The sequence below is a fragment of the Aphidius gifuensis genome, linkage group LG6, assembly GCF_014905175.1.
Source record: "Aphidius gifuensis isolate YNYX2018 linkage group LG6, ASM1490517v1, whole genome shotgun sequence".
In the NCBI taxonomy this organism is placed as follows: Eukaryota; Metazoa; Arthropoda; class Insecta; order Hymenoptera; family Braconidae; genus Aphidius; species Aphidius gifuensis.
In genome coordinates this window covers 8,968,033-8,993,390 of record NC_057793.1, presented here as the reverse complement: position 1 = coordinate 8,993,390, position 25,358 = coordinate 8,968,033, and the positions used below count along the sequence as shown (strand labels likewise).

The window sequence follows — 25,358 nt, the reverse complement described above, 5'->3', positions numbered from 1 at the left end:
GAGAAAAAATAAAATAAAATGCCAAAAAAATTGATTAACTAATTAATATAAAAAATTGTCATCGTTATTTCATTTTTTTATTAGTTTATATATTTTGATATTATGAAAAACAATAATAATTGAAAAATATTATTACGTCATTCAGCTTAATTAAAATTTAAAAACTTGAAACAACCTTCCCAGCTAAATTTTTAAAAATTACGAGTAATAATAAAGTGCTTTGTAATTATGATAAAAAAAAATAATGAAAATAATTATTGTAAATAGGTCTTTCCAACTAATTTTATCTATTTTTTTTTCCATTTTATTTATAATAAAATATTTATATTTTTTTTATCAATAATTATCCATTTCTAATAATTTATTTTTTTTCTTATATATATATATATGGGGCGTTCTTAGTCAAATCACGGGGTCATCTGCCTGACCCCCTGCGATTTTGATAAGATGAGCTATTTTTGGTTGATTTTCGGCTGAAATTAAGTCCCTAATTTTTTTGAATTTTTTCATCAATTTTTCTAGACTCCATTATCTTAAATATCACTAATTATGGAATTTCTCAAAAGGGACCCTTTTTTTTTCCTGAATTTTTTTTTACAAAATAAGGTACACAATACACGCATTTTAAGCATCGCAAAAATCTGGGCCCAGAAATATAAATATTTTATTTTGATTTTTAAAAATTTTATTTACAGCAAAATCAATTTCTAAAAAAGCAGAAACTAAAAATTCACCGAGCAAAAATCTAGTTTCATTTGAATTTTTTGAAATCGAAAACTTATAAAATATCCATTTTGAAAAAAAAAAATTTTTTTTCTGAAAACAAAAATTTTCTTTGCTGTAAATAAAATTTTTAAAAATCAAAATAAAATATTTATATTTCTGGGCCCAGATTTTTGCGATGCGTGTATTGTGTACCTTATTTTGTAAAAAAAAATTCAGGAAAAAAAAAGGGTCCCTTTTGAGAAATTCCATAATTAGTGATATTTAAGATAATGGAGTCTAGAAAAATTGATGAAAAAATTCAAAAAAATTAGAGACTTAATTTCAGCCGAAAATCAACCAAAAATAGCTCATCTTATCAAAATCGCAGGGGGTCAGGCAGATGACCCCGTGATTTGACTAAGAATGCCCCATATATATATATATTCTTTTTTTTTTTTCTAATTTACGATAAAAAAATCACTCCTGACTTTCTGGCGATTGTGAAAAAAAATTGAAGGCAATTTTTGACTTCAGACTGATCATCTAGAGCTCAATTTATGTTCAATTTTAAGTAAATCGGGGTAGTAGTTTTCAAGAAACTGTGTTATTCAAGAAATGGGCACGTTTTTATTATTATTTCTATTACAGATATTCTTATTCATCAAATATTTCATCATCGAAAATACTGTTATATATTTAAATTGATCAAAAAAAAAAAACAATATACTTCATGGGATTTAAATTTTAAAAAAATCTAATAAACATTTGAACTTACCCATAACTTGTACTTCAAGAGTTCCACGTGCACTGTAGCCTTGTGCATTTCTTGCAACACAAGTATAAGTTGCTTGATCACTGTGACGTTCAACATTTTCAATGATAAGTGTACCATTTGGAAAAACTTTTTGTTTTCCATTAATTGGTAAAAGACGAGTATCACGTTCCCAAACAATACTTTCAATTGGATAACCAGCAACTGGACATGTCACACGAAGAGTTTCACCAGCAACAATAGCTTTTTTATCCATATGACGAATAAAAGGAAGACCATAGATATTTAAACGAGCAGAATGTTCAGCTGAACCAACCTATAAATATTAATAAATATAATAAATATTGGTTTTTATTAACAAAAAAAAATATATTTTTACAAACCTTTGAGGCAGCAATACACTTGTACAATCCACCATCATTAGTATGAGTACTTGAAATATTTAAATGACTAACAACATCACCATTAACTTTAACATATTGTCCAACTTGTAATCTTTCAGTATTTGCCAAACGTTTACCATCAAGTTCCCATGTTATTTCTGGTGTTGGATTACCACTTGCAACACATTTAAGAAACATACTTGGACCAGGTTGTAATGTTTCTTCACCAAATGCTTGTTTTATTTGTGGTGGTTCAAAACGTCCACCAAGTTTTAATTCAGCAGTTGCTTGTGCACTTTCTTGATCATTTCTAACAAAACATTGATACATTCCCTTATCTTCTTTTTTAACACTTTCAATTCTTAATACTGGATCTTCATGTCCTAATGGTTTACCATCTTTCATCCATGATATTGTTTTAATTGGATTACCACGTACATTACAAGTAAATGTTGCTGGTCTACCAAAATCAACTGTTTGACTACGTGGTTCAATTTCTGCACCAAGTGGAGCTGTTACTGTTAATACTGTTTCAACACTTTCACCACCAACTGAATTATTAACAATACAAAGATATTTTCCTGAATCTTCAACACGTGCTTCACGAATAATAAGTGTACCACTGACTTGACGTACACGTTCATTTAATTGTACTGGTTGTCTACGTGTTGTTCCATCAACAAATTTGTACCATCTGTAACAAATAAAATTCAAAAAACATAAATTATTTTATTCACACTATTGGCAGTATAATTCTCTTTGTTTTTTTTTTCAATAATTATATCAAAAATTTTGTCTATTCTGTTCTGTATTGTTGCGTATATTTGATTGTGTTTTTTTATTTTTTCTTCATTGATTTTAACATGTCTTTATTCTTTTTTTTTTTTCTTTTGATTGTTATTTATTTAAAGTTATTTTTGATATACAAGAGAGTCCATTGAATTTACAATAATAAATTAATGAAATGGATTTATTAAAAAAATTAATTCGTAATGAAAGAGGATCGATGAGGTACATTGAATACGCCAAAGTTTTATCATATTAAATTCTGTCATTCATACCAGCCAAGTGTTCTTTAAATTGTATCAAGTCGCAACTCATCATAAATACTAAAAAGATTATAATAAAATTTAACTTGAATAATTTTTTAAATTAAGCTACTATAATATACACAGTTAGAAAAAAAAAATGTAAAATCTTTTTTTTTTTTTTCTTTTCAAATGTTAATTTAATATTTAGCTTAAATTTTTTAATATAAATTTCAAAAAAAAAGTGTTAAATTAACATTTAAAAAATACTAAGTCAGCATTTAACATTTCGAAAAAAAATGTTAAATGTTTATTTTCTATTGAAATTTAACATTTCGAAAAAAAAAATGCTAAATGTTTATTTTCTATTGAAATTTAACATTTTTTTTTTAAAATTAGTATTTTTATTTTGTTAAAATAAATGTAAAAATATCAGTTTAATATTAAGTTAACATTTAAAAATGTTTAAAAATATTTTAAAATTCATTTCGACATTCAAAGATGTTTAAAAATAATTTAAAAATATATTTTAACATTTTACATTTATTTTTTAACTGTGTATGAATTTTTGATACAAGCCTAAAAATTAACTTTGATGTATAGCTAAAATATATATGCGGTGTTTATTCTTTTTGGTCTAACCAAGTGATAAACAAGACTCAGCTTTTCAACCGAATTTAAATATGCATCGTATAAATCCAAGTAGAGTTATTGACCTACTTGTCAAGTATTATTTGAGATGTACGTGATGTATGAAGTGGAAAAAGCCTATTCCTCATATAATATAACACCACTAACCTGCTTTTAGTTTTTATAAATACATATATTTTTTACAATATCAAGAGACTTAACTACTGAATTTAATAGTTTTAGTGATATTATTTCAGATATAAAGTAATTGGCCTTAATAAAATATCGATTAACACTTAAACTATTTTTAAATTTTTATTATTTATATAATGAAATTTCTTACCTTGTTAATTAGCAACATCTTTTATTGACATAGTTTGACTAGTAGAATTATATTTTTAAAAAATTTTACAATACCTGGTTTATACTGTTGTTCCATTGTCCATTATGTTAAATTATTTAAAGATCAAGGAGAGACTTAAAATTTAATTATAAAAATCATGCAAATGTTTAATAAATTCTTTGAAATAATTAAATTGATCAATAGACTATCTATGTATATAAAATTATCTAAAAGAAATTAATATTAATAAAAGTAAAATGATAGAAATAGCAGTAGCATGAATAAATATTTCAGAAACTAATTTTTACAGTAATAAAAATTAAATGGGATGACATTGATGTGTCTTTTTCAGTCGACAGTAACAAGTGCTTTTATGCAAAAAAAATTTAAATAAAATATACAAACAAAGTACAGTCAACAAAGTGTTAATTAAATCTTCAATTAACCCCGTAGTTTTAATTAAAAATAAAAAATTTAATTATCGAGTGTCTAACAAATTTAAATACCCTAGACATAAAATTTAATAAACTTTCTGTATTTTTTTTTTTTTTTGCTTTTCATCCTTAATTCAATCAACATACATACCGAAAAACTGAAATGGGATATGATTGGGCTTGACATAACATAGTTGCAGAAGAACCCGAGGTCAATGACAATACTGTTATCTTAGCAGTTGGTGGAACTCTTGGAGCAGCATTATTAACTGGTTCTATATTAAATTATTATAATTTTTTAAATATATATATATCATAAAATTTTAAAAATAGTACCTGATTTAAACTGAAACTGGGTGACCTTTTAGCGAATTTATAAAATATTGATAATATGCTGAGTTTGATCTATTCACAGTACACATGATTACGTTTTAAAATTGCAACTTGATTGTAAATTTAATTCCTAACATCAAAGACATAATCATGTGCTAAAGTGATACTACTTTTTTTCATAAATTTTACATGCATTTTTTAAATTTACTGTACCGAGTTTGTGCCAATGGATAACTTTGACTATGACAAGGAATAACAATGTCACTTTGACTACGTCTTTTCATTGAACTTCCCTCTTCACCTTGTATCGTTGGTGCTTTACTTCCAACCGGTTCTGTCGTTTAATATCCAAAAAAAAAAAATTCATTTTTTTTACTAATTAAAGTTACCTGAATTCAAGGTGAAATTTTTTTCATTAGCCTGAGCTGGACAGGGCATCATTAGATCCGCATATAAATGTATTTTAATATTAGCCACAAAAAAAAAAATATATGTTATTAATTTTATTTTTTACTTAACGAAAAGTAGGAGGAGGATTAGATTGTGCTGGACATGACATAACAAGACTTTCATTTTTCCTTTTAATTTTCCATCCACCACGTAATTCACTTGTTATTGATGGTGCTTTACTTCCAACTGGTTCTGTTATTTAATATTTAACAAAAGAAATAAAAAAAAAAAAAACGTAATGATTTATTTTTTACTAATTAAGTTACCTGTATGACAGGTGGAATAATGCATTAGCCTGAGCTGGACAGGGCATCACCGGATCCAAATTAAATTATTTTATAATCCATCAGAATGCTTGAAATTTATTTGAGAATATTTAAGATCTACTGTGCCAAAAAGAGGCTATTCACCGAAATAAGTTAATGTAGTAACTAGTAAATTTTGAAAAAAAAAAAAAATAATAATTTTACTTAACGAAAAAATGGAGGTGGGTTTGATTGTGCTGGACATGACATAACTGCATAAGCATCTTGAACTTTTTCAATCATCCAACCCTTCATTTCACCAGTTATTGTTGGTGCTTTTGAGCCAACTGGTTCTATTAGAAAAAATAAATACGCCAAGAAAAATAAAATGATTCTAAATTATAAATTATAAATAGAAAAAATTTTGCAACAGGGTCCCTTTTTTTTTTGTGTTTTTAAATTAATTAATATATTGTATTATAAAAAATTCACATTGCACATCCCCCTCAAGTCATTGTCGATTTAAAATTTAAATTATTTACCTACATAATCATAAAATTTTCTATTTGCTCGATTAAATTTTACATTTTTCGTTATTTTTCTGTTTATTTAAAAAATTTTACCTACTTTGTCGATGGTTTTGGATTTCCTTGAAAATGACAAGACAAGCTGACAGCTTTATTCATTGCTTGTATTAATGTGAACAATGTAATTCTTGCATCACCAGAAAATGTTGGTGCTTTGCTTCCAACAGGTTCTAAATATTATCCCGAAATATTAAATAATCAATAATAAATTATAATTATAGATTAATTATATACCTGATAACTGGGACAGAGTTTAAATTCCTAATTATCTTGTTTTTTAAATTCATCTTAAACGTATATAATAATTTAACCTGACCTGGAAATATTTTAAAAATAATATAAATAATTTTCTAATTTAAAAGCCTAATCGATTATTGATTCTCAACGAGTATGAAATATTCTAATCAAAATGACTTGATGCATTTGATGAGAATCAAGTGAATTAAATTTCATTGTTCAGAACAATTACCTTGCAACAGGGGGTTCACTGCCTTGCGAATTGCATTGAAGAGCAATACCAGCACCAGCAGGTTTAGCATATGCACTAAAAGACGAATCACTCGAAAATTTTGGAGCTTTCATTCCAACTGGTTCTGTGATTAAAAATTTTTACGTTTACGAAAAATTAATTTTAAATACATACACACACACACGCGCATATCTTTTTTCTAGGGACAGGGTTAACTTTTAAATTTAAAAATTAAAAAAAAAACAGACAGTCTGTTAAAGTAATTTTTAGTATTCAGGATTATTACCTGGCTGGACTTGGTGGTGGACTACCTTGTGCATTGCATTGAAGAGCAATACCAGCACCTTGTTTTCTAGCATATCCACTAAAGGATAAATCAGTAGAAAACTTTGGTGCTTTCAAGCCAACTGGTTCTATGACAATTTTTAAATTTACCCGAAATTAATATTAAAATATATACATACAATTTTTCTGGGACAGGGTCAAATTATAAATTTATTATAAACACAATAATTGAACCTTGTTATCTCTAAAATTTTGTAAGCCTTTGACGACACACGATGCTTTGCTTTCGACGGTCTCTGTCATGCAAATATTTCATGTCGAAACTCTTTTTTTAAAAAAAAAACAACAAACGACATGTATCCGTGAACGGGACAATTACTATACCATGCTCTCATGAGACTAGTAGCTTTTGTTAATAAAATGATAATATTATTTAAAATAGAAATTAAAAAATTTTACTTAACGAACAGTAGGTGATGGATATCCTTGAGCATTGCATGTTAAACCGATTTCACTGCTTCTTTGTCTTTGATAAAAAAATGATTTAATTTCACCGAGAAAAACAGGAGCTTTGCTTCCAACTGGTTCTGAATTTGAATTAATATATAAAAATTAAATACTACATGTTAAACTGTAAAACAGGGTTCCCTATTTTAATATGCAAAAAAAAAAAAATCTATTTTGCAAATCCCCCTCAAGTCATTAACTCATTATTATTGATTAAAATATAGCACAAATATTACTTACAAAAATTTTGGTGATGGATGGGCTTGGGCATTGCAAGACAAACTAATAGCCTTATTCATTGAATGTGTTAATAGTGTGATTCTTGCATCTCCAGAAAATGCTGGTGCTTTACTTCCGACGGGTTCTGTATATTTTCACGAATAATAAATATATATATACATTAGAATTAACAAAAAAAGTCAAAAATTTAATTTGTAAATATATTTTATGAATTTATATATTTATTATTTTATCCTTTTCCTGATAACTAGGACAGTGATAATTTTATAAAATTGATAATATTACTCGAATTAATTTGACCTGGTATTAAATTATTATTTCGATAATTCAACCTATTGATTGGAAAATTAATCTCTACCTATTTGTAATGTAAAATTACTCATTATATTTTTGCAATCTCTTTGGACAATGTAAATTTAAACCCTGAATAAAAAAAAAATATTTAATTTTCAGTTAATTCGATATTTGAACTGAAAAAATTAGATAAAGTGTTAATTAGTTTAAAAAATATTTATGAAAAAGTGGGATAAAATAAAATTTAGCAATTTGAATGTCCTGATTAATGCCAGTGAAAATATGGTCATGCATTTTTAATGTAAGATTGTGTACATACTTTGAAAAAGGAGGTGGACTCCCTTGTGAATTGCATTGAAGAGACATATCAACACCTTGACGCTTAGCATATGCACTTAAGGATGCATCACTTGAGAATTTTGGGGCTTTCAATCCAACTGGTTCTGTTTAAAATTCCCCAGGTGAATGCAAATTAATACAACACACATCAATTGTCTGGGACAGGGTCGTATTACGGAGGGAAGATATTTTTTTAAATCTTCATTGGTATATATGCATTTGAGAAATAATTCAATAGCCTTTTTCATGCATTTTTTTTAGTTAAAAATGTGAGCTTTTATATTTAAAAAAATCTATACTAATTTGTAATTTTTAAATTAGGGAAAAAATTACTGACTTTGTTTTTGGAATTGGACTTCCTTGAGAGTTGCATTGAAGATCACTATCAATACCCTGTCGTGTTTCTACAAATTCAATTTTTCTATTTGAAGAAAATTTAGGCTTGGAACTCGAACTTGGCTCTAAGAATTATTTAAATAAAAAAAAAAAAATTCACGAGTTAAAATTTTTTGGCTATCTAAGAAAATTACTAACCGTGTTACAGGAACAGGGAACCCTTGACTTTGGCACTTCAACACCACCACGTCACCTTTTAATATTTTGGCAACTTCAATGTCGTCATTGAGAAATTTTGGTTTTGCACTTGATACCGGCTCTGATAAGAAACGAAATAAAAAAATTCTTTAAATTTTTCGATAAAAAAAAAATATATCTTCTATATAACTTTTTAAATATTTTTTTATATTACGTAGATAAAAATGATACTTATAAAAAGTTCTGAAATAATTTATTGAATAATTGAATGAAAAAATAAAAATCCTGATTGTATACTGGGGCAGAAATTACCTAATTGCGAGGGGTTGATCATAATAGAAATCATGGTGTCAAATATTTTTGAATCAAGCATAAATCACGTGAAATTACAAGTAAATTTGATTTAAATTAAATCAATTAAATCACAAATTGCGCTTCAATTATGTATGTAGATATTTTTAGTTATGAATTGTCAAACACTTATGTCAGTGTGTCAATTTATCTCGAGGTAAAAAAGCATTTTAAAAAAAAGTTTTCATATAATTCGCATAAATAAATATATAAATAAATATAAAAAATACATTGATTGTTGAAAATATATTTGGAAATGTCCCTAAAAGTGTTGTCAATAATAATATAATTATATATTAACCCACTAATATTTTAAATCAGATTTAAATCATTTAAATCATCGTCAATTTTATTTAAAATTAAATCATTATATCACCAAAATTCATTATATGAATAACCCCTCACCTAATTTCAGGAATTGCATTTACATATAAAATGAAAAATAACAAACCTCGAAATTGCAATGGGAAAACTCTGAGCATTACATATCAATGCAGTTGGTTCAGATGAGTGTGTTGGCATCATCATCTTGATGTCGACATTTAAGAATTTCGGTTTTGCACTCGTTACCGGCTCTTGTTGTTAATAAAATTCATACAAACAAAAATTTGATAATATATTTATGTCAGCATGCATATTATACATTTGAATTTTGAATAAATAAATTTTACTGGGACTGGGTATCTTGGACGAGCTTGTAAATTGCCAACCATTTCAAGTTCATACAAACGAACATCTTAAGTTTTCACGCACTGATACACCCTAAAATTTCGATTTTTGGCTTATTATTTGAGCTCATGAAAAAAAAATATAAGCAACAACAAATACCTATACTTTTCCTTTACGAAAAATGATAACTAATTTAACAAGATTTACCTACCGATAACGATCCGGTACGGGATAAGCTTGAACGGGACAAAGTAGACTAGTACATGCATTTTGACTAACAGTTGGTTGATTTGATTTCACATCTAGAGCTGACATCTTGGGCTTCGTACTTGAGACTGGTTCTAAATCAAATAATTTTATTCTATGTTTAACAAACATTCTGTATCGAATGACTTACTTGTGGGACAGGATATACCTGATGTCAAAATGTGTAAACATTTTTTTGTTTTTCACCTTGTTACTTTATAATTTAACATTTGAGTATTTTCATATAAACATTAATTTTTGTTGGAATAAAATAAATTTAAAAATATTATTTCAACATTTTCTGGCAAATTCCAAGATATTTATAGCAAACCACGGATATCCTTATCAAGGTCTAACTGATTATTGATTATCCAAAAAACAAGATGAAACGCTTTCAAGAACAATTGGAACCTAATTTTTTAACTCAAAGATGATAAATAGAATTTTCAGAATACCGAGAAGATTTAAATAAAAGAAAAAACATGCTGAAAAAGATGTTCCAAATTGATAAAATAAATATTTTAAAAATAAACAAACCGATGTGTTGGAACTGGATATGATTGGGCAGTACAAAGAATCGTAATACTCAAGCCTGCTACAGCTCGAAGACCAATATCATTTACAGATGGAAACTTTGGTTTTGAACTTGAAGCAGGTTCTGCGCAAAAATAGATAAACTTACTTTTTTATATTATAAAAAAAAATAAAAAAAATAAATACATAACGAATGCTGGAACAGAGAACAATTTTCCGTATGATATATATTTTTTTAAAATTTACTTTTTAAACCTACCGAAATTTTGGAATAGGAAAACTTTGAGCACCACAAAGAAGAGTCATCGCACCACCAAGACCAACTCTGAATGTTTGAGAATCAGCAAGCGTTGGAAATTTTGGTCGAGTACTAGCAACAGGTTCTACACAAACACGCCATAATATAAATAAATTTTTTATAAATTTAAAACAATATTTTATGGATTAAAAAGTGGTGCTAATATTTGTACCTGGCTGGTAAAAATAATTTACTAATTTTTGCTTTTAATTGAGCTATATTAAAATTCATTTTAATACAGAAATTTTTTTAATATTAACAAATACTGAGATAATTTTTTTTGATTTTTTTAATTTAATTTTTCAAAACCTACCGATAAAATGGCACTGGAAAACCCTGCAACATGCAGAGAAGACCGATACCTTTATTAACAGATATCGTGAATCGTTGAAGATCACTAGGCCCGGACATTTGTGGTTTTGTACTTGATGCTGGTTCTGGTACGTTAAATATTAATAAAATTTATATTATCCGATAATCACGTTTTTAAAAATGTTTTTTACCTGAATGCTGGTATATCGGTAACATCTAATGACTGATATATTAAAATAATCTCACGTGATTGTCAACAAAGTATATTTTTCAATAAAATTTTGTACGGGGTTTTTTTTTTTTCTTCTTATTTTTTGCCGAACAAAATAATACTCAATTTGAAAAAAAATGTAAAATATCGAGTGGTTAACTATCTTGGAATAATTATAACATTTGCCAAAAAATTTCAAACAAATATTTTCATATTTATATTTTGTTTTAACAAAAATAAATAATGTTAAAATTAAAATACAAATTTATTAAGTGTTATATTTTAACATTTAAGCGATATATGTTAAATAATTATTTTGAAAAAAAATCTATAGACCTATTTTAACGTTTGAAAAATATAATTAAATTATACATTTTTTTTTTCAACTGTGTAAATATGAATGATATATACCATACCGTGTACACATACAAGAATTTCCTATCAATCAAACTTTGGCTTTGTGTTTTCCAAGATTCAAAATTGCTGATTATAAACTTATAATAATTTATGCATAATCAAAACTTATAACTTAACTTTTGACCGGTATTGGAAAAGCCTGGGCTGGACAAAATAATACCAATGGTTCATTTGAGCGTACGGTGTACGTACGAGAATTTTCCATCATTGGAAATTTTGGTTTTGTGCTGGCGACAGGTTCTGTTTGTATAAATAAAATTCAAAAATCCTACTTAAATTTTTCTTTTTTAAACAATTAACCGAGGGGTTGATCATAATAGAAATCATGGTGTTAAATATTTTTGAATCAAGCATAAATCACGTGAAATTACAAGTAAATTTGATTTAAATTAAATCAATTAAATCACAAATTGCGCTTCAATTATGTATGTAGATATTTTTAGTTATGAATTGTCAAACACTTATGTCAGTGTGTCAATTTATCTCGAGGTAAAAAATCATTTTAAAAAAAAGTTTTCATATAATTCGCATAAATAAATATATAAATAAATATAAAAAATACATTGATTGTTGAAAATATATTTGGAAATGTCCCTAAAAGTGTTGTCAATAATAATATAATTATATATTAAACCACTAATATTTTAAATCAGATTTAAATCATTTAAATCATCGTCAATTTTATTTAAAATTAAATCATTATGTCACCAAAATTCATTATGAATAACCCCTCGCAATTAACCTAACTACTGTATTTTTTTTCGATGATTCGCAACATATTTTTACTGATAGAAAATTATTTGTTTTTTTTTGGGTGTAAAAAAAAAAAATTGAATGGCAGTCGTATGTTCGGTTGTATGACTTACTTTTTGACTGGTATTGGGTACGCCTGTGCCGCACATAGCAATGTCACGGAACCTTCCAATGTAGTACGAAAACTCCTTGAGTCGTCGATTGTCGGGAACTTGGGCCTTGCGCTCCCAATGGGCTCTAAATTTTCGTTGTGTCAATGATACATCAGGAACACTTTGTTCCTCAACTAAGGCCTTTGAGATTGTAAATTCTTTATTTTTTTTTTTATTTAAAAAAAAAAAAGTTTTACCTTTTTATGGTTGAACGGGGACCCCTGCATGTCATATTACATACCAGACAACAACATTGTTTTTTTAATTTATCAAATATAAAAATTACCACCCAATTGTAGAACCAAATCATCATCATGCATTCACATGATATTTAAATTAACTTAATTTGTTTGTTTTTTTTTTTTTTTTCAAATATTGTAGTGTGTTTATGGCCAGGCAAACTTACCTTCCAAGTCAAATTAAATTATGTATAGACAGAAAATAAATATTGTGCAAAAATTAAGACTCGAGGGAGATCGCAATAAATTATTCAAAAATTTTTATAACACGTTTATTCAATATATATAAATTTTATTCACCACGTGGTGGTATTTAAAACAAACATAAATGTATGTATGTATGTATGTATATTTAATTTGAATATATAAAAAAAAAAAAAAGCGCATATATGTGGTGGCGCGTGCACGCAGGGTACCCTGTCCCAGCATTTCAGGTAATAATCAACAAGCCTGATTTTAATTTGTTAATAAATTAATATTCTTCAACAAAAATATCAACAATAAAATTTAAAAATAACATTCATTAATTTGGAGATATTTATTTATATTTTAATCATTTATTTTTATAAAATTTAACAAAAGTAAAGTCAAGCTTGTTGATCAATAAAAACACACACTTTTTTTTTTTACGACTGCCAAATGAGCATACTCAATAACGAAGCAATGAAAAATTTTAATTAAAATATAATCTATAAATATAATAATTGAGGTAATTAGAAAATTCAAAAAACAAGTGTCTTGACTAGTTGGTTAATAAATAAAATTTATATTTTATCATTTTAAAATTAACATTGCTTCGTTACAGGTTTACACTCTTGGCGTTTTTTTTTTTTTAGCATTGGCATTGTGTATATAATTAACAACCACGAGATGTAAGTTTAATATTTTTTTTTTTTAATTTTTTGATTATCACAACATCACCACAATTGTGGCTATTTAAAAATTTTACATTTTCTTAAAAACCACAATGCCTTTGCTAAATAAAAATTTGAAAAATAAATTTATGAAAAATTTATACCATGGTTATTAAAATAAATTCTAAAAAAAACCACATGATAAAATTTGTTTGTGCGCTTTCATCAGCTTTTTTCATCAGCTTAATTTGAATATAAAAAAATATTAAATCTTGGTGTTTAATTTTTTTTTAAGCCACGGTAAATTAATCATAAATTTATTTTTGATTAGCAATAATTTTGGCATATTAATAAAGGAAAAAAAAAGTAATAATAATCGATGATTTTCCAAATGTATAAGATTAATTTTAAATGAATGAATTGATTGATAATTTTAATTTGTAAATATTTGATAAAACTAATACCAAAATTATTGCTTTTATGAATTTTAAAATAAAAAAAATGAGTAACGAGACTCTGACTTACCAGTGATGACAAGACGTCCTTTAGTTGCTGATAATCTTGTTTCTCCAGTAAGTCTATGTTTTGTTCGGCATTGATAAGTTTTGTAACCATCTTCAGGTCCAACATCTCTGATGTGCAATTCACCAGATGGTAAAACCAAGTACTTTCCATCTAATCATCCACCAAACATATAATTTATTGATTAATTTGAATATTAAATTAACTTATTAATTATTTTTCATGCAGATAAAATATAAAGCCATGCTGAATGGAAGAATTTTATTTATAAAAATTAAAAAATGTTAATTAAAATAATAGAATTTACAAGAAATATTTTCCAAGAAAAAATTCACTTTGATTTTTATTTTTAATTATAGATTGAATACTTTGTCTCAAGTGGATCCAAGTGAATTTTTTTTTTTCATTTTAAATATTTATACAAAGAGCATAAATTGTAATTGTTAAAAAAAATTTCTACTAAATTCATTATAAATTTAAAAAGTACTCAATAAATATTTAGATAATAATTTTTTTTTTTTAATAATTTTTTATTTACTTTTTTAAAAACCAAAAAAAAAATTTATTTAAAAAAAATTTTATACAAATACTTTTTATACTCATTGTAAAATTTATATATTTTAATAGAAGAAAGATGATTATTAAAAAGCTCACATGCTTTGTACATTTAGCAATAAACAAAATTTAATTATTTACAATTTATTATATATTGTTAATTGCCAAAATAAAACACTGAGAAAAAAAAAATAAAATAAGTTAATAAAAATTAATAAAACCAAGTCATTCAAATATAAACTTTATTTATGAATGAAAAAAAAAATTATTATTATTTTTTCTCAGTGTGTACAAATAAGCAACAAAAAAAAAAAAACACCTCTACCAAAAAAAAAATGACAGGGAATACAAAGTATCTGGAACAGCGCGAGCAGCGGCAGTCAACGTCTTAATACGTAATTTAAATAAATTACATTATATATATATTTTATTATCATATTTTAAAAATTCTTTTATTAATCATTTTCAATACCCGTAATAATACCGTAAACATTGTTAATCTATATCTAAAATTTACCGTTCAATTCGGCAAAACCAAATTGCCATAAATCCTAATTAAATGGTGCAAAGTTTCGACAATTTTATGCTTGATTAATACCATTAAATCAATACTTTTCGATATGCATAAAAACAATTTTAAAAAAAAAAACACACAGCATTGTTTTTAAACAATTAATTCATAAAAAAATTAACAAAAATAAAACACAATCAAGTGAAAGAAAAAAAACTAATGACTTAATTGAAAATAAAATAAAAAGTCAATGTATTTTTTGACGACAATTTAAGTAATCAAACAGACGATATGTTTAAAAAACTAAATAAATAATAATTTAAATCACGTTATAATTTTATAAATATACTTTCATCCTTTATATCACAATGAAATAAACACCCGCCTACAATTGTCAAGATGATTTGATATAACTCTTAAATATATTTATCAAATGAAAATAAACGTTGACATGGTTCAACTAAAACAAAATATAAAAAAAAAAATATATATAAATATAGATGATTGAATGAACCGAGTATAATTTTCAAGTAGGTGCACATTAAATTGATGTAATTTATTGTAATACTGATTTATGCTGACTAAACGGAAATAGTGACGATACGCGTTATGCATATATATTTTTTTTTTGTTATTTTTTTTTTTAAGAATTAATAATATTCATTTATTGTCTTATGATACCGTAATCATCGAGTTGAGGATAAATTGCAGTTGTCTCATCCTCAAGCCAAGATTCTATCTCGACAAATTCGGCAACGAAACTTGGTATGTGGCACTTGATTATCGCAGCATTTCCATTTAGCACATGTTCGTCCATAACATTCACAGCGTACCGCTGCCCTACAACTGAAACCAGATACCGTATTTTTTTTTTCTCATTTATACCCTTTGGTTCGTTAACAAATTTATCATATTAAACTAAATTTTTTCGAGTATATACATGTATTAAAATTAAAAAACAATATGAATATTCATTTCGATGTTTAAAAAATACAACATAATAATTATTTAACGAGTGAAAATAATTAATTAACGAGTGAAAATTGACGCTGCATGTGAATTAAAAATTCAACGAACCAAAGGGCTGTATACCAGCCATTTTTTTTTTTTTTGTTATTTATATAATCCTACATGACAATCCGAAAAAAAGTAAGTGATTAAATCGATTTTTAGTAATACCGTCGGGTACTTGTTTGTCATCAGCGCGATAATTTCCACCCTGAGAATCAATCCAATCAGCAATATCAACATGATCAGCGACAAAAGATGGTACCTGACATTTGAATATTGCTGCATTACCACGAATTGCAAATACATCATAAACTTGAACCTCATAGTACTGCGAGACAACTAAAAATAATTTAATTTAAAAATAAATACTATTTACTATATTTGCAGTTGAGAATTTGTTTTTTTTTTTTTGTTGATAATTTATGATAAGATTATATTTATCAATACATGTCGGAACCGTTGACAGCCACTGTTCACACGTTACGTATATATTTTAATAAATTTTATAGACAAAATTTTTATACAAGCTTAACCACACTCTCAATTAAAGTTTGTATATAAATTAATTATTGACACGCCCGCCTACCCTTTTCATCATGATCACTAGCAAGATAACTTGTACCGTCATCAGCACGCCACTCAATAACATCAACAAAATCCGCGACAAAACTTGGTACAAGACACTTGAGTATTGCTGTATTTCCACGAATTAAAAATTCATCAATAACACGAGCCTCGTAGAATTGTTGAACGACTAAAAAAATTTCATAAAAAAAAAAAAAAAACATTTAATAATATATTTTGACGTTTAATGACATGTCGATGCTCGCATTGTTTGTTAAAATTTATTATCCGTTGTGGGAATTTGAAATTAAAAAATTCGAAAGTATATATATCATTCTGCCATTCATGTGCATTATTAGAAATATTATATAGAGCTATATATAATTTATCGAAATCTTTAAAAAAAAATATAAAAAAACATTTATTGTTTCTTTGAATTTTTTTAAAATTTTTTTATTACAAATTTTACCGTAATCTTTATCTTCCGGTCGATAAATTGTACCGTCATTCGCAATCCACTGATCCACATAAACAAATTCAGATACAAAACTCGGTATTTTGCACTTCATTATTGCACTGTTTGCTCGAATAACGTACTCGTTCTCTGATTCAGTTAGATAATTATTCTGCAAAACAACTGCTCACGCAGTTCCAAATACGTAAAATTTAAAACTTTCTTTTTAATTTAGTTAAAAAAAAAAAAAATTTTTTAAATACAACTTCCTGTTTGTAAGAAAGTTTTAAATCTTTTATAATTATTATTATTTTTTTTTTTGCATGTTAGTTTGCAAATTGATAAGAAACAGTTTGATAAGGGAATTTTTTTTTTTAAATAAAATGTTTATAAGCGTGATGATAATAAAACGTAGGTCAATGAATGTATGACGAGATATACCCAGTTGAGTTGTTGTCTCATGTTGCTCGGGAAGATAAATTTCACCATCTTCACGTATCCAAGCTTCAATTGTTACAAATTCAGCAATGTAACTGGGTATACTACATTTAAGTATTGCACTATTACCACGAATCGCGTACTCAGTTAATATTTCTGGTAGATAGTTTTGCATCACAACTGTACACGAAAATTTAATAAAAAAAAAATGTTAATATTAAAAATTAAATGTTAAATTAATCATGATTTTTTTTTCTATTTGTATTCAGCAACAATATATGAATATTATTTAAGGACAACCACCGCTGTTCGCATCTGTTTGGGTACTTTATTTAAATAAATATTTCAATGCCCAATAAAATACACAATATGTAAATTATTGCATACCATAATCATCGGATGCAATATATTTTGATCCATCACTGCCAACCCAAGATTCAACAGAAACAAATTCCGCAACAAAACTTGGTATTGTACATTTTATTATAGCTGCATTACCCTTTAGACAATATTCAGAAACGACTTCTGCTTCATAATACTGGACAACAACTGTTGAATTTTTTTAAATATACATCAAATTTTAAAAATTATTTTTGATAAAAAGGTTTTAACTACTAGCTGAATTTTCATTAAATACAATCAACTAACATACTCGAAGAGAAATTTTTTTTAACATCCTATTATATTACTATCATCGTGTGGGACTTGAAGCAAAAGATTAACAATTATTTGTCGGTTGCCAACCTCAACAACTTCCGAGAAATATATACCATAAAATAAACGCAGTTCATTGGTCTTGATATTTTATTTAATTAACAGCTAACTGAATATAATTGCGTAAATATTTGGAAAATATAAATTTATATATTTCGAATATATATAAATTTATAAAACATAAATAAAATTATAGTTTTTTTAATTAATATCAATTTAAAAATTACGTAAAGACACTGCTATCGCTGTTCCTACTTTTTTTTTTTTTTTCAAATTATATCAAAGACTAATTTAAAAAAAATAATTTCTGACTAAAAAATGACTTTACAAGAAAAAAAAAATATTTATATATTAAAAAATTTATAATAATTTAAACAATAATAAAATTAGAAATAGAAAAAAATTATTTATATACTAATTGTTTTTTTTTTGTCAAAAATTATACTTTTTTTTTCAGTCAGAATTTATATTTTTGTAAAAATTATATTGATAATTATTTTAATGATAATAAATATATTTTTTTATAATATTTTTAAGTACCATCCTGATCACCAGGATTATAGATATTTCCTTGATCATCCTGCCAATTGATAACTTGTACAAACTCGGATACAAAACTTGGTATGCTGCACTTAAGTATCGCCGAATTTAATTTTATAACAAAATCATTATTCACCTCAGTCTGGTAGTATTGTTGGACAACTGCAAACTCGATTTAACATTCATTCAGTACATACAATAAATATCCCAATAATACAAAAAAAAAAAAAATTAATATTACTCAAATAAAATTCCGGAGAATCTTTCGCTTAATAATTCTAAAAAATTTTTGTTGTTTCCCTAATTTTAATATTTAAATCCGATCAAGACGTTGACGACAGCTCTCCACGCATCCTGTCGCATATTTTTCCCCAAAAAAAAATACACATGAAATTCGTAGTATAATAATAGGCAGATCGTTTGATGTGTTACTCATTCTATAGTCATCAAAAAAGTTTACCAGTTATGCTTCACGCAAACGGAAGAGTGTATGAAAAAAAAAAAACTGTCTGACCGGAAAGACTCTATTTGAAAAAATTTAATTTTATTATAAATACATTCATAATTGTTGCTTCAATTTGAATAATTAATATTTCATTGTCCTGAATTATTATAAACGAAGGACATGTTATTGTTAATGTTTGTTTTTTTTTAATTTAAAACCCTCATTTTTAATTGACTTTTATTCACAAGGTACTTTTTATTTTTCTATATTGTAAAAAATATTTTATGTGATAAAAATGACTAATGAACAATCAATCTGCCTATATGTTAACTTAAATTTCTTATGATTTTTTTTTCTTTTAAATTTTGAATACCGTAATCATTGTTTGGAAGAAATTCTTCTCCTTGATCAGTATGCCATGATAGTACTTTGACAAAATCACCAACGAATGAAGGAACAACGCATTTAAGTATTGCACTGTTACCACGAATTGCATATTCTTTATTCACATCACTGTCCCAATACTGCGATACCACTGTGTCAATATATAATATTTATATATTTAAGCAGAAATATTTTATACAGTGTTTTATAAAAGTCATGTGAATTTTTATTGAGTTTATTATATTTTGTCGCATCGTTGAGACAATAGACATTATAAATTTGAACTTCCGACAATTAAAACTGGCTGATGAAACAGAGAGGAGATAAAATAAAAATAAAAAAATAGGGACAAACATTTTAGCACTTAAAAAATTTTTGTTTGTATCGTTGTTGAAGAATCCGGCTGGTTAAATTGAATTTAAAAAAATAATTTCTACATGACTTTTAATTTGTATTTTTTAAATTTTTTAAGCCATTCGCATTTGTGTACTTAATAATCAGTCATACTTAATGACAAATAATTCATCATCTCGTTGATTTTTTAAATTTCTATAATTATTTAGCCTGATGATATATTTCCGATAGAAAAAAAATAAATAAAGTGTACGAGATTTATCAGCGCTGTTACACGTGAATTTAATTATCTATTAGAATAATCATCTGTTGAAATTATATATTATCTTGTTGAGTGATTCTTTTACAATAGATAAATATTATTAAAAACTAATTCAAGACCTTACCGGCTCTTACGTTGACATCACGTGAATGCACTGATCCAGCTGGTGATGTTGCTAAACAACTGTAAACTTGTGCATGAACTTCTTGACGATAATCCTCAGCTCTAAATGGTGGAAATACCAAATTACCATTTGGCAAAACCTGTGTATTGAATAATAATAAAATAAATTAATTATAATATTATGTTTATTAATAAATCATTGAATATAATTTTTCAAAGTCAATGACCAATTGATTGACATGAATTTATGCACATGTTGATTGCGATACTCAATTAATTTAATTAAAATCACATCACGTTTATTTTAATTAGCATTATTGAATTAAAAATACTAAAAATATTTAATAAAATTGGCTTTAAATATTTTAAAATTTTAAAATAGTATTGAAGTAATTTCGAAACAAAGTAAATTTAAAAAATGTTAAATAATTACTTGACGTAATCCAGGTACATCACCAACAGCTGATCCATCAGCACGAACCCAAATAATATCAGGTTGAGGATTACCTCGAGCTTGACATTCAACTTCAGCTCCAGTTCCATTTGAAAAATCAACACGATTTGGTGGTTCTTTGACAAACACAGGTCCCATTGAATCATCCTCAGCAAGTACAACTATAAATTATTATAATTAATTTTATAATTCAAACAAAAATCAATTAACATTGTAAATAATATTTAAAATTAAATATCAAATTACATAGTTCAAATAAAATTACTATTGTCATTATTAATAAGTTTGAAATTTAATATATAAAACTGGCTATTTCACGGTTCTGAGCAAATAAAAAAATCTATTTCATTGCCGATTTGTAAATTGCCAGTATTTATTTAAGACAAAACAAAACTATACACAACCAGCCACGTGTGTATATATAATAAAATATAAAAAAAAACATTTATCCAATTATTTATTATATAGACAACAGACCATTGCATGTTGATGGAAAAATAATAATAAAAAAAAAAAAGCACTTTCCTTGAAAAATATGAATAAAAAATGAATAGCTTGAAAGCTGAATACATGATAGTTAAACAAAAAAAGTTTAATTCCTGTTTGCCATTTATACTTGAACAGGAATAGACCTACATAAATAAAAAAGCAGCTAATAATAATAATTATTATTAATAAAATATAAAGTAATAGTAAACAAAAATTCGTTAATATTATTTTTCTATGATTCTATTTATTCATTTATTTGAATAATATTTAAACAAGATAATTATAAATATTCAATTGAAATTAATTTAGTAGAAATCCACAAAAAAATATATTTTACTTTTTCAAAATGTCCTTTATTTAATGGATATTTCAGAAATACTGTGCAACAAATATTTATTGTAAAAAAAAAATATTGAAAATAAAAAGACCAGTAGAAAATTATGAAGTTAAAATTTTTTAAAAGTTGAAACAATTTTTTTTACAATAAATATTCGTTGCACAGTATTTCTGAAAAATCCATTAAATAAAGGACATTTTGAAGAATAAAATATATTTTTTTGTGGATTTCTACTGATGCATTTGTTTATAACAATAATAAACAATAAACATTTTATGTGTCGCGCGGTCTATCAAGCTCTCGTATATGTTACCGATTTAATCCTTCGAAGATCACTCTTTGTATATTTGATTTATTTCGTTAGCAACAAAAAATCAAACTATGTCTCACTCACTCTTTTTTTTTTTTTTGTTTTTTTGTTGCTAACGAAATAAATAAAAAAATAATAGAAAAAGGCAAACAGAAAGAAATTCAAATGAGAGTAAGTGAGAGAAAAACAATGACCAATCAAATATCCGGAACAAAGTTAAACTAAAATTTGTTAAACAAATGTTAAACTGATATTAAAAATTAAATCTTAAAACTTTAAATTAACATTTTTTGTTTTTTTTTTTAAATTTAAGACTTAATTTAAAAATTAATTGTTAATTAAATTTATTTATAGTTAAATTACCATTGATCATCATAAAACCAGCTAACATAAGCATGGTAATAAATGCTTTAGTTACTCCTGGTGGTTCATGAAGCATCTTGAACAGGTCTTTATCCAGTGACCGGTTTAACAGCCTCACCTGGAGTTTCACAAATAACAATACAAATTTTTTGATGATAAAAATCACTTTAACACATTTTATTATATTTATAGTTAATTAACACAACAAAAAACTTTCATTTTTTAAATTTTAATATACTTATTTAACAATCTTGAAATAGTGATTTTGGCTCGCATATATAAATTAAATATTCAAAGTGTTATTTACTATTTTTTACATTATATTTTTCTATTTTTTGTCACGTTTTTATGTGAATAAAAAAAAACTACATGAATTCCTGCATAATATTATACAAAAAATTGTAAATTCAATTGAAGTATTTACTATTTTATTAGACTCTTAATTTCCAAGTTAAAAATATAAAATTTAAATTTAAATTTATCGAAAAATTGTTATCGAAATCAGACACAACGTATATCATTTAAAAGTAAAAGTGATGCATTATCACGTTTTGATGTAAAAAAAAAAAAAAAAAAAAAACTACATGGGGTGTGGGAATTTTGTGTGTGAGAGTGGGTATGTAGGGTAAAATATAAGGGAGTCATTCGTACAAACATTCCCCCAAGTTTTCTAAGCAAAATGATGATTTTTTTTTTTTTTTCATCATATAGAAAAATAGGGATGTTGGCAAACATAGACACACAAAAACCATTGGGATACATTGAAGCGTTTTATTCAATTTTATTATTATAAAATTCATCTAAAACAGTTTCATATAATTTTCAAAAATTTATCAACTACTGTAAAACATAGTAGGTATATAAATATAAAACAAAAACCCATTGTAAATATAATTTTTTATTTTTAAAAACACCTAGAAAACTAAGTTAAGATTTCCAAGAATAAATTATATTTTAATGATATTGTTGTCATGCTGAGAAGCCCAACAGCAAGAGAGAGAGATCATTTAAAAAACATTTAAAAATGACTAGCACGTGTTATTAAATATTTTAAAAATCAAAAAATTCACATATCATTTATGAAAAACGTTGTATAAATTTCTCATGAATTATATAATTCACGAAAGACTCAAATTTAAGAGAGAAAAAAAAATAATGTCAAGTAAATTTTGAGACATCCTGTATGACCATGTGGTACAAACTGAATACAGGCTGGTGATTTAAAATAAGCAAAATAAAAAAGGCCCAATTTTGGGTCAGATTAATCATCAAAAAGTGAAAAAGAAAAGTAGTTGGGATAAAAATACAAAAATAAAATCTCTGGATAAAAGAATCTTGGTTGTTTGAAAGAGCATGGATTCTTATGTATGCCTGCTGTCACCTGGCATGTTTAAAAGTGTGGGTTGTATACATTAATATGGTTGTATCCGCGTGCCCAGTCATTTTATTGATCGAGAAAGGCCGGTGCTCTGGTGCCACTAACCGTGCATCTGCCGCTACCCGTATAACATATACCTCAGGGACGTAACTTGTAATATTCATCCCCTATTATTTTATCATCTTTAAAACTCTCAAATCAAATTTAATTTTTAAATTAATATACAAAATTTAAAGTAAAAAAACATTTACAATATTATGTAAATATTAAAATCAAATTTTTTTTTTTTTATTCATAAAAAATTACTCTATTTTTTCAATGTGATTTTTAGATATAAATATCAAACACCTACGGAAACAAAAAAAATTGTCATTCACATGCTAAATAACGACGCCCTTAAAAATAAAAATAATTAAAAAAAAAAATATATAGCAAGTTTTATTTTTTTTTTTTCTTTACTTTATTAATATCCATTTTTTATTTTTTTTTCGTCATATTTTATCTTTGTCTAGACCGGAGAAAGATCACAGCCTTTTTTAAAAAAACGACAGCTGCAAAATGAGTTTCCTTTTTCTCCAAAAATATAAAGAAAAAAAAAATACGAAGGAATTGAATACGAAGGCTGTATTCTTGATAAAATAATTATTTATAATTTTATAAATCAAATGTATTTAGTTCTAATACCGCGTGTCTTCAAGTGCATGAAATTCAATACATATTTTAATTACAAAAAAAAAAGTAATAAAAGTGCATTTTTTTAATAATAATTATGAATCAGCACATATCAATTGAGAGCATAAGCAGTTTATAATAAAAAAAAAAATAATATAAAATATTTCAATATAAAAATCTATTTTTAATAAACAATAATTATTATTAATAGTAAAAATTAATAAAAATGGAGTAAAAGCTCAAAAATGAATTGTGACGTATAACACACACGAGGAGGTACAAAAAAAAAAAAATTAATATCTTTTTATCTAGAGTTGGTTGAAGCTTGTTGAGATGTTACGTGTATTTATAAAATATATGACAAATAAAAGGGGATATTATTTAAAAAAAAAAAATAATAATAATAAAGGGTAACCGGTTAATACTTGACAACAATCGATAGTGACAATTTTATAATAAAATGTCAGTTTTTTTCACGTATTAATTTTCAATTTAATATTTTTGATAAATTTTTAATCCAAAATCACTATTTCAAGGTATTTATAAATCACTTGTAACACTTAAAACAATGACACTGTATATTTTTATTTTTCAAATATCACATATGATTTTTAAAAAAATATTTTTCATTTTTTTTACACACCTTTTGATGAAAAATTATATGTAATATTAAATTTGATCACTTTAAAATCACCCACACACACACACACTGATATCAATTCCAAGGATTTATTAATAATATCCAAATAGAGGACAATTTATTTATTTAAATAAATTATTATAATACGCGGTGGATAATAATACCGCGCGTTAAAATTGCGACTGCTTGTCACTTGTCAAGCGTCAGCGCACGAATACGGAATA

The 25,358-nt window shown here is 25.6% G+C and overlaps 1 protein-coding gene across 50 annotated transcripts in view; it reads right to left on the bottom strand.

Moving 5' to 3' along the window:
* The window catches only part of LOC122859364 (Down syndrome cell adhesion molecule-like protein Dscam2), a 52,955-nt gene extending 27,607 nt beyond the window's left edge, over window positions 1-25,348 (bottom strand). For 15 of the 50 annotated variants that reach the window (XM_044162900.1, XM_044162861.1, XM_044162870.1 and 12 more), the window contains exons 1-9: window positions 25,138-25,347; window positions 22,445-22,562; window positions 20,925-21,106; window positions 20,493-20,631; window positions 17,673-17,849; window positions 14,140-14,289; window positions 9,810-9,939; window positions 1,861-2,554; window positions 1,481-1,793 (exon numbers count right to left, since the gene is read on the bottom strand). In XM_044162900.1, the coding sequence (XP_044018835.1) occupies window positions 1,481-1,793; window positions 1,861-2,554; window positions 9,810-9,939; window positions 14,140-14,289; window positions 17,673-17,849; window positions 20,493-20,631; window positions 20,925-21,106; window positions 22,445-22,520 (1,861 nt within the window). In that variant the 5' untranslated portion in view covers window positions 22,521-22,562; window positions 25,138-25,347. Of the gene's footprint in view, window positions 1-1,480; window positions 1,794-1,860; window positions 2,555-4,446; window positions 4,571-4,841; window positions 4,963-5,146; window positions 5,271-6,379; window positions 6,504-7,411; window positions 7,536-9,809; window positions 9,940-10,637; window positions 10,762-10,989; window positions 11,114-12,482; window positions 12,607-14,139; window positions 14,290-15,883; window positions 16,049-17,246; window positions 17,415-17,672; window positions 17,850-18,056; window positions 18,219-19,741; window positions 19,904-20,492; window positions 20,632-20,924; window positions 21,107-22,444; window positions 22,563-25,137 lie in introns of all 50 variants that reach the window. The other 35 variants (XM_044162909.1, XM_044162885.1, XM_044162903.1 and 32 more) reach the window with 19 other exon arrangements.
* Between the last annotated feature and the right edge of the window lie 10 nt (window positions 25,349-25,358).